Here is a 10,198-nt window from a genome sequence, read left to right on the forward strand (position 1 = left end):
CACCAGGCACTCCTTCGCCCACTCCCTGGGTCCCTGTGCCCCTCACAACCCCACTCATTCACCCAATCACTCAATTCATTCAACAAAATTTACTCAGCAAGCATAAGCCAGGGGCTGTGTCAGGGATACGAAAATAAGAAAGAAAGACCTGGTTCTTTCCCTCGAGGAGCTCATGTTCTTTCACTCCAGGGTCATTATCCCATTCGACTTTGAGCTCCTTACGGGCAAGAACTCTGTCATTCTCAACTCGGTATCCCTAGTGCCTACCGTAGGGCCCAGGACACGTTAACTATGTAATAAATATTGGTGAATAATGGGGAGGCTGAGGAAATGGGGGCAGTAGCCCAGTCCCTGCCCTATCTCCAGGGGAAGCGAAGAACCTATTTCTGGATGGTAAGCATCCCGTATGCAAGGCAGGCCACAGCTGGGACCAGCCCTCTGCTGCCCCTCTTTACCCTCCAACTCCAAAGGCAGACTCACAGCCATTGCTGGAATCTTCTTCCTCCTCATTGGGGAAGAGATCATCCAGGGAATCCTTGGTGGCATCACCCTCCTTCTCCTCCTGGAAGGGAAGAAGCAGAATGTCTAAGGCCAAGATATCCCCAGGAGCCTCTTCAGGGCCCCTCTAACCCATGAAATCACTGACAGGTGAAGAAGACTCTTGTTCATGTCCCGCCGCTTGGAATGCCGGCATCTGCCTGCCAATCTCACCCCGCTCTTGTTTGTTAAGTCTCCTTCTTTCACATTGAGAGCCTCCTAAGCACCCTCATTCTCTAGCCTCCACCCCTCTCCCCCTCAGTTCTTGTAATTATAGCCCAGTGCTGATCCCTGTGTGTTTACACTGATTACATGTCTGTCCTATCCTTCCTAAGGGCAGGGAGTGTGTCTGATCTTACTGACACGTACCCAAAGTGTCTAACTCAGCCTCGTCCCCATCATCTGCCATCACTCCCTCTCAACTCAGTGCCCAACGCTCACTGTCTCACCTACTTCCACATGGGGAAAGTTGCTTTGCCCCACCAGGCACGTCAGCCCTGTGTAAACACCTCCAACCCTCCCACCCAGCCTCGTCAATGTGTCCCCTGCAAATCACCCCACTTTCCCTGGGAGAGATCAGCTCACCAGCCCTGGAGCCTTATCTATTGACACATACCTACTCCCAGTCTAGAAAGCTCCTCCTTTCCCCTCATCATCCATCAAAATCCAGCCCAACTCCTAACCTGTACAAGGAAAAAATCCAACCTAAATCTTACCCATCCCTGTACCCCACCTCATCTGTGAATCCTTCTCAGGCCATTCTAGTCCCCATGAACCGATCTTGGAATTCCTCCCATTACTGACTGAACCACTCATCCAGTACTGAGCATTTGAAGTGTCGTCACATACGTGTTCTCGTGTGTAAGCCTTGGCCCTACAGCTACATTATAAGCTTGAGAGGGCAGAACTCTCTCATAGTTCTTTACATCTCCCCCACATACATCCTCTTGTACCGCCTAAGGCAGAGAGATAAGTACATGATTGTTGAGTGAGGGTTATATTTCATACATCTTGAGAGCAAATTTTAGGAGGGTCTTGCTCGACTGTGCGATGCTTTCCCTCACTGTAGCCCTTAGGATTCTGGACTGGAATTGTCCGGGTGCTTATGTGTCTCCCCCCAATCCTAAAACCTCTAATTGGGAGAGCAGGAATTCTGTCTGCCTCGTTCACTGTGGCATCCCCAGCAGAGTGCGCAGTGCCCGGCATACACAGCTGTCATGTAACTAAATGTAGATTGAATGAGTTAAGACTGTTTCCGCCTTGTTGCTATTTGGAGTTGGTGTCAGGACCTGAATTCTGCCGGGTGGAGGCAAGTCGTGCAGCACTGCTGGTCCCTGCAGCTGATGAGCAGTTACCCCCATGTCCCTGGTGACTCCCAGCTGTCTGCCCCGTAGCCAGCCTCAGTGGCGTGCGCTTACCACACCATGCCCATCCTCATCGTACTGCCGCAGCTGGCCCAGGAACTCCAGGTGCTTCTTTTCCTCCTCCAGCTGGGCCACAGCCTGTTCGCTGCGCTGGAGCCGCTGCTGGGTGCCCGCCAGCTCGTCCCGGAGCCACTGGTTCTCCTGACACAGCCTCCGTACCTGAGCCCGCAGCTTCTGTTTCTCTGACTCCACTGTGCTCAGGTGGCTGGCCAAAGCCAGCATCACCTAGGTGGGCACATCCCATGAGCGCCAGAAATCCGGATTGGAGTGTTCTGGGATTAAGTGGGAGGGAAGCCTACCGGGAGGCAACAAGACCGGCAGAGGCCAGGAGGCGGGGTTGGGTAGCAATGGTACTACCTTCAAAATACATCCTGAATCCAATTTCTCACCACCTCCATAGCCACCACCCTGGGCCAGGTCACCATCAGTTCCCACCTCGGCGACTACCATCACCTCCTCACTGGCCTGTTTCTACCCTTTTTTCTTAGAGTCTGTTCTCAACCCAGCAGCCAGATGATCCTTTTAAAATGTTAAGTTAGACCACATCACTCCTCTGCTCTATATATTCCAATAACTTTCATTTCATTCAAAGTAAAAGCAACATCCTTGTGATGACCTGCAAGTTCCACATGATCTGTCCCCTTGGCTCCTAACCCCTCTACCTCTTACACCTCATTTTCTTTTTCTTTTCTTTCCTTCCTTCCTTCCTTCTTCTTTCTTTCTTTCTTTTTCTTGCTTCCTTCCAGATTTTTAATTTTTAAGTAATCTCTATACCCAATGTGGGACTCGAACTCACAACCCCAAGATCAAGAGTCGCACGCTCCACAGCTGAGCCCTCCAGGTGCCCCTGCACTTCATTTCCTATTTTGCTTCACCTCATCCACTCTACTGCAGCCACACTGGTCCCTCACTGGACTCACCGGATACGCTCCATCCAGTTCAGGGCCTTTGTACGTACTACCCACTCTGCTCTAGATGTTCTTCCCCCATTTATTGTATGACTCACTCCCTCATCTTCAAATCTTTGCTCAAATGACACCTTTCAGTTAGACTTTTTTTGACCACCCTATCTATAGTTGTATCATCTCTCTGTACCCCTTAGCCCCCTTCTGTTTTATTTTTATCCCTTTTCCTTAGCAATTGTCACTCTGACATACGGAATCCTTTACTTATTTGCATATTGTTTGCCTCCTGCAGCTAGAATGTGAGCTCTGAGACGGTGAAGATTTTTGACTGTCGTGTTCAGTGATGTTCCTCCAGTGCCCAGAGGACTTGTGCCTGGCACAAAGTAGGGGCTTAATACATATTTACTGCATGAACGAATACAAGCATCTAGGACAAGGCGATCCTAAATGACCCCAAAACTCCAATCAGACAAATGCTCCTCCAAGGGCCACTTGGCATCACCTCCTTCCGCTCACCTGGGCCTCGCTCAGTCCCAGCTCGATGTTTTCCATGGAACGTCGCAGCTGTCGGGCCTTCTCGTGTACCAGTCCTTCTTCATGGCCTCCCTGCTGCAGACACTCAATGGTGTGGGACAGACTTTGCAGGACAGCCTGATGTTCACTGTGTAGGGCCTCCAGCCCTTGGCTCACCAGCCGAGTGCTTCCCAGGATCTCCTCCTGGCTGAGCCGGTGCCCTGCAGGCTCATCCCGCTGCCCCAACACCAGGCCTGACATCTTGGCCAGGGGGACCTTGCCTGGGCTGAGGAGAAACAACAGAACTCAGCGGGGGTAAAGATAAGAAAGAGAGGCTGAGTACCTTGGTTAGAGGGTGGTGAGGATCCAAGGGAAGGGACGAAAGAGAGTATGGGTGACCTTCTGGTTTAATTGGAGAGAGAGTAACCAGTGGGGACTAAGCACAAAGCTAAGGTTGTGGGAAAGAGAGGGAGAGGAATTGACTTGAATGAAGAAAGACTATTGAAGGAACAAAAGCTCTGAGAACTAGCAGATGGATTTAGAACTCAGAAAGAGAATACAAAAGTTGTTGGAAAGAGAGCTTGGGTCAGAAATAGGAAAAGCAATCAGATGAGAGACAGCACTGTAGGGAACACAAGAGGGTGTCTGGAAAACATTGCAAAAAGGAAACAAGGTTAAAGCAGACAGGAGATATAAAGAAAATGGTGCAGAGGTTTCAGAAAATAGAAAAGGTACAGGTTTCAAAGTTACAGGGAAGAGGGAGAGAAGAAGCGGAAAGGCGCCTTCATTGCAGGACCCAGATGGGAGGGCCCCAGAAAGCTCAAGGTCTTCAGACTGCGTCACCCTCAGAGCCAAGGCCAGCATCTCCAAACCTAGTAAACTCTGCCTCTTTCCCCACTAGCCCTTCAATCCATACTTCTCAACCCCCAGACGTCAGGCTCTCTTCCTACTTCCTCAAAAGAGCCTTGTTTCTCACCTTTCCGTATTCTTACCAGTATACAGAGCGCAGCTCTCGCATGTGGCACTCAGGCCAGAGCCCGGAAGAAACTCTTTCTGTAGCCAGGTACTCACAAGGGTCTGCCCTGCCCAAAGTCCAGAAGTCCAGCCTCCCAACCCTTCTCTCACCACTTCACAGCCACCCAGAGGACCTGGCACAGAGCCCTACTCAGGGCAAACACCCTCCCTCTCTCTACCTACAGGCTTTCATAGGCGACCAATGTCCCTCTTCCTACCCGAAGGCAACCTCCCACCCCAGTCCACGAGAGCTATCTTCTCCTAAGAAGGGAATGAGACTTGATCTGAGACCTGCAGCAAGGGGCGTGCTGGGAAAAGGTGAGGAGGCAGACCTGGTCACTCCTGACCCATTCACTCTCGTGGCTTTGTCTCTGTGATGACCACGTACTAACAGGCTCTGAGAGGAGTCACCCTAGGGTGCCTCTTGGACGCCTGATGATGCAGGAAAGAATGGCAGGTCTTCTGAGCGGCTGTAGGGTCACAAGGAAACGCGGCGCTGGGAGTTGGTCTCCCAGCCTGGGCATGCGGTCGAGAAATGTCCCCGGCTGTCGACCTGCCCTGGGGCCCGGGGTGGGGACAGAGTGAGACGGGCGGGGGCGATGGGGGAGGTGCGGGTGGACCGCCGAGCTCCGCGTCACGGGCGAGTACCTAGGGGTACTAGAGGTCAATGAGACGATCTGTAGCGCAGGGGGCGGGGCAGGCCGTCTGTCTGTCTGTCTGGACGCCGAGGGGCGGGAAGACTCGCAAGGGGCGGAGTTTTTCAGGTCGTCTGGAGTTGTGTGAGGTCGGCTGGTGGGGGTTTGTTCATCTGTCCCGGAATGCAGAAAAGAGGTAGCGGGACCTCAACCCTCAGCCCCTGAAGTACCCTCAAAGACTCACCCGCAGTCTGTCGGTCTGGCTGCCTCCCTTGCCGGTACTGCCCCTTTAAATTCATCATGGCTGCCGCTCGAGGCAATTGTTTTGACGGCTTCGAGGGGCGGGGCCTGCTCCCCAGTCACGCGACGTAAGTGCCGCCCGAGGATTGGCTTTGACCACGCGCAAGGAGGAAAGGAGGTGTATATCCACCTTCGTCTCGGGTTCTCGGTCCTCCTCCTTACGTCAGGAGGGAGCGACGGCACCGAGATCTGTTAGCGTCATCTAAAGACGACGGGCGGCCTGGCTAAAAGTAATGGTGGTGTGCTGACCCCGGCGGAGCTTGGGTGCCCTCATGGCTCTGAGGGTACTGACTCGCGCTCTGGGCTCCCTGAGCCTGACGCCCCCAGCACCCGCCCTCGGCCCCAGCCTGCTCCCGGCCGCCCAGGTAATTCACCCTATCTGGAAATGAGGCTGGTTGTGTTCGGGCCGCCGGAGAGGGCACCCTGGGATGGGAGGCGGAGGATGTGAGTCTGGTCAGGAATCACGCCGGCCTGGGTCTTTGTTTTTTTTTTTTTTTAAGATTTTATTTGTTTATTCATGAGAGACAGACAGAGAGAGAGAGACAGAGAGACAGAGAGACAGAGGGAGAAGCAGGCTCCCAAGGAGCAGGGAGCCCGATGCGGGACTCGATCCCAGGACCCTGGGATCATGACCTGAGCCGAAGGCAGACGCTCAACCAGCCACCCAGGCGCCCATGGCCTGGGTCTTTGGATAAATCACTCTCAGCCTCAGCTTTCTCTTCTATTAAGTGTTACTGTCCCACAGGGCCGCTGGATTCCTCAGACGAGATATTGGAAGTGAAAGTATTTTACAGGTTTCAATAGTAACTGACATTGAGCACCAATCATAAGCCAAGCATAAGTAATTGACATTTTAAATAAATCAGCTCCTTTCAACCCCTGTATAAGGTAGTTATCATTGCCATTTTACATATGAGAAGACTGATCAGTCCAAGGTCATACACAAGTATTTTTTAAAATAATTTTTATTTATTTATTTGAGAGAGAGCATGAGAGGGGGGAGGGTCAGAGGGAGAAGCAGACTCCCCGCTGAGCAGGGAGGCCCATGCGGGACTCCCAGGGGCTCCAGGATCCTGACCTGAGCCGAAGGCAGTTGCTTAACCAACTGAGCCACCAGGCACCCGGGAATTTTTAAGATTTTTTCTTTTTTATTTGAGACAGCGAGACAGCACAAGTGGGGAGGAGGATCAGAAGGAGAGGGAGAAGCAGACTCCTCGCTGAGCAGGGAGCCTGACGCTGGGCTCGATTCCAGGACCCTGAGATCACCACTGGAGCCAAAGGCAGACGGTCAACCAACTGAGCCACCCAGGCGCCCCATACACCAAGTATGGAAGCTAGACAGTCTGGCTTCAAAACCTGGGCTCCTGATCCTGGGATCCTGGGATCCAGCCCCATGTTGTGTTCTCTGCTCAGCAGGGAGCCTGCTTCTCCCTCTCCCTCTGTCTGCCCCTCTTCCTGCTTGTGCGCGCGCACGCGCACTCTCTCTCTCTCTCTCTCTCTGATAAATAAGTAAAATCTTAAAAAAAAAAAGCCTGGGTTCTTAACCACTGAAGATGAGTTATTGCTGAGGTTAGAGAATGCAGGGCAAAGTAACAAGATTAGGAGCCTAAAGTGAAGTTATCCTCAATGTCCCTAGTGGGTGATTGGTGAGTCACAGAAAAGAAAAGTGTAAATCTTGTTCCTCTGGATCTTTCTGGATGATGGTGGAGTTTAGCAGATGCATACTTAAAACTCAAAACCAAAGCAACCTACTTTAAAATGCTGGGACTACAGCAGGGAACAAGACAGAAATCATCCCTCCCCTCCATTCACACCAGGAAAACTCCCAGAAACATAATGCAGAGGGGCAAAAGGCATTGGTGCTGGTGGTGGCATATGGATGTGTGAAAGTTACAAGCGTTGGAAAAGGGAGTTGTTTAAAGAAGGAAGAGTTTCCCAGAGAAGGAGAGTTTTGAGCCAAATTTGGAAGGAGATGCACCAAGGGGAGACCATTCCATTGAAGAATACTTCAGAAGTTAAAGGATCAAATAAGGAGAGATAATCAACACACATACACCTAGATAAACATTCCACCCTGGTATGTATGCAAGCAGTGAAGAGTGGAGTTTTTGGACAGCTAATCTGGGACATTCCTAGAAGGAAGTAGGCTACTTGGTCTATGCCTTCACCCTTGGTTCTCTGGGGCTTCTCCTTCAGTTACCTTTCAAGTCAAAGAGATTTCTGTTTTTATCTCTAGGTGACAAATACTACCCTTCTCCAGCTGCCCTCTTCCTCAGTGTTGCTCCCCTGCCGCCCACTGCTTACCTCCATGGCCCTTAGTGCCAATTTTGTGTCCTGGAAGAGTCGTACCAAGTACACCATTACACCAGTGAAGATGAGGAAGTCTGGGGGCCGAAACCACACAGGTGAGAGCAAGAGCAAGAGCAAGAGGATTTAAGCATTAAAGGGGAAACGCATGTTAGGATTCTAGGTCTATTTCTTGACAGGGAGAGGAATGTAAATAAAAAGCATTTATTGGACTCCTTCGGTATATAGTATGTGTGTAAGAACGAGAGAGTAGAATACAATGCAACAGAAAGGTGGTCTGTGCTCCTAAAGATGATCTAGGTAGTTGCAGAAAACCAAACATACACATGAAGTTCATGACATTCTTCTTCATGTCCTTCAGAAATTTACAACAGTTGAGCACTATTTACATCACTCTCGGTAAACTTACTGAATTCAGTAATTTGTAGAGATTTTGTCTGGAGGTTTCATATAATTTCAGTGTCCTATAATTATGTTTTTACCAAGCTCCATGTAGGTCTTTCCCCACCCCCATTTACCCCACTGTGCTGTACAAATTTTTTATTATTTTCTGCTTGTGTCATAATGTTAGGAAGTATTGCTTTCTGCCCAGGATGGGCCTGTTCCCACTGCTGGGAACTGATTCATCTGACTTGGGTCATGTCTCTGCACTCTCCTGACCACAGGCCGAATCCAAGTGCATGGTATTGGTGGGGGCCATAAGCAGCGTTATCGCATGATTGACTTTCTGCGGTTCCGGCCTGAGCTGGAAACGAAGCCAGGACCGTTTGAGGAGAAGGTCATCGTGGTCCGCTATGATCCCTGTAGGCAAGTTTGGGATGTGAGATAATGATGGTGTGGCTGCATGACTGTTCTATGGCTTTTCAGAAGATGTAGGGCTGCCTAGATGGTCTGTTCATATGTCCCTCACCCTGAACAGATCAGCAGACATAGCTCTGGTTGCGGGGGGCAGCCGGAAACGCTGGATCATTGCCACAGAAAACATGCAGGCTGGAGATATCATCCTGAACTCTGACCACATAGGCCGAATGGCAGGTAAGAGATGGCTGCCAGATGTGTATGGGCTTGGAGGCTGCAAGGGGTCTAGGGCTGATGAAATTCTGTCTTTTAGTTGCTGCTCGGGAAGGGGATGCACATCCTCTTGGGGCCTTGCCTGTGGGGACCCTCATCAACAATGTGGAGAGTGAGCCAGGCCGGGGGGCCCAGTATATCCGAGCTGCAGGTATGAGGAAAGGAGCTACTTGGGGGTCTTACAATTTGGGAAGCCAAAGGGTACCTGAAGTCACAATGCTCTGAACCTCTGGGGCCAGGTGTGGTCCACTGGCAGAGAAAAAGAAGGAAAAAACACGGAAAACAAGGGTGGAGAGGTGCTTGTGTTTTGACCTAAAACATTGCATGCATCCTGCTTCAGTGTGTCTGCTCCCAAAGGGCAAAGCAAGGGCACGGTATGGGGTATGTTCCCCTATAAATTTGCCCCCAACTCCAACCTTGTGCAGGGTGGCAAAGCTGCTTCTTCTCCCTTCTCCAGGGACGTGTGGTGTGCTGCTACGGAAAGTGAATGGGACGGCCATCATCCAGCTGCCCTCCAAAAGACAGATGCAGGTGTGTGTGTGGGTACACGTGGGAGGGATCAGCAAAGGAGGAATTTTTGGAATGTACCTTTCTTGGCTGGGATAGTTCACAGGTGTTTTATGTTAGGAACCACCGTGAGCTAGGTGTGTCCCTTTCTGCCATGTGACTAGGCATGCCCTGTCAGGCTGGCACTATAATGGGTGAGGGAACAGTGCCTTTTGTTTTCAACTACCACAGGACCTGCACTCAGGTTCAATTATGCTGTGGTTTTCTCCTGTCCTCTCCCTTCTCTCGGTGAGGGGAAGAAGCCTCCCCAGAGTCACGCAGGCAACAATGTCAGGTTCTTTCCCCGCGGTGCATTCTCTTCCATCTGCTTTTTCGGTCAGGTTCTGGAAACGTGCGTGGCAACAGTAGGCCGGGTGTCCAACGTCGATCACAACAAACGCGTCATCGGCAAGGCTGGGCGGAACCGCTGGCTGGGCAAGAGGCCTTCCAGCGGGCTATGGCACCGCAAGGGGGGCTGGGCTGGCCGCAAGATTCGGCCACTGCCCCCCATGAAGAGTTATGTGAAGCTGCCCTCGGTAGTTGCTCAGGGCTGATATCCCTGGATTCTAATAAAATCGCCCCCCATTTTTATCTGTTACTGTCTTTTTGGGAGGGAGGGTGGTACATACTAGACGGGGTGGGGGGGAACAGAGGCACAAACAAGGATGGGAGAGAGAAAGGAAAGGACAATATGCGGCAAGGGCCGGAGCTGCTCCCCTCTCATTTCCAGCCGCCCCCCCCCCCCCCCCGCCGCCCTCGTCTCATTTCTTTTCTCTGCAACTGAGGGGGCGGAAATAAATGACCTCCAAGGTCTTCTTCAATTCTGACTTCGGGAATTGGGGAGAGCACTTCCGGTGGGAGGAGGGAGGGCGAAAAGGAAGAGGAAAAGGCGGCGCGGAGGAGGAGGTGCCGCGCGTCGCCGAGGTGGCACCGGCGACTCCGCCCC

General features: G+C 51.6%; 2 protein-coding genes across 5 annotated transcripts in view; one reads left to right on the plus strand and one right to left on the minus strand.

The window, feature by feature from the left end:
• The window catches only part of KLC4 (kinesin light chain 4), a 50,221-nt gene extending 44,885 nt beyond the window's left edge, over positions 1–5,336 (minus strand). For 2 of the 4 annotated variants that reach the window (XM_028097652.2, XM_028097651.2), the window contains exons 1-4: positions 5,273–5,336; positions 3,383–3,665; positions 1,956–2,186; positions 481–562 (exon numbers count right to left, since the gene is read on the minus strand). In XM_028097652.2, the coding sequence (XP_027953453.1) occupies positions 481–562; positions 1,956–2,186; positions 3,383–3,640 (571 nt within the window). In that variant the 5' untranslated portion in view covers positions 3,641–3,665; positions 5,273–5,336. The other 2 variants (XM_028097653.2, XM_028097654.2) reach the window with 2 other exon arrangements.
• Positions 5,337–5,509: 173 nt separating this feature from the next.
• MRPL2 (mitochondrial ribosomal protein L2) lies at positions 5,510–9,843 on the plus strand. The gene is made up of 7 exons (XM_028097456.2): positions 5,510–5,693; positions 7,565–7,733; positions 8,301–8,442; positions 8,555–8,670; positions 8,747–8,857; positions 9,164–9,237; positions 9,594–9,843. Exons 1-7 carry the CDS (start codon positions 5,601–5,603, stop codon positions 9,804–9,806), a joined length of 918 nt encoding a protein of 305 aa, XP_027953257.1. The 5' UTR covers positions 5,510–5,600; the 3' UTR covers positions 9,807–9,843.
• The last annotated feature ends 355 nt before the right edge of the window (positions 9,844–10,198 follow it).

Source organism: Eumetopias jubatus, unplaced genomic scaffold, assembly GCF_037043125.1.
Source record: "Eumetopias jubatus isolate StellerSeaLion01/CBP00866 unplaced genomic scaffold, mEumJub1_p1.0 scaffold_6, whole genome shotgun sequence".
Lineage (NCBI taxonomy): Eukaryota > Metazoa > Chordata > Mammalia > Carnivora > Otariidae > Eumetopias > Eumetopias jubatus.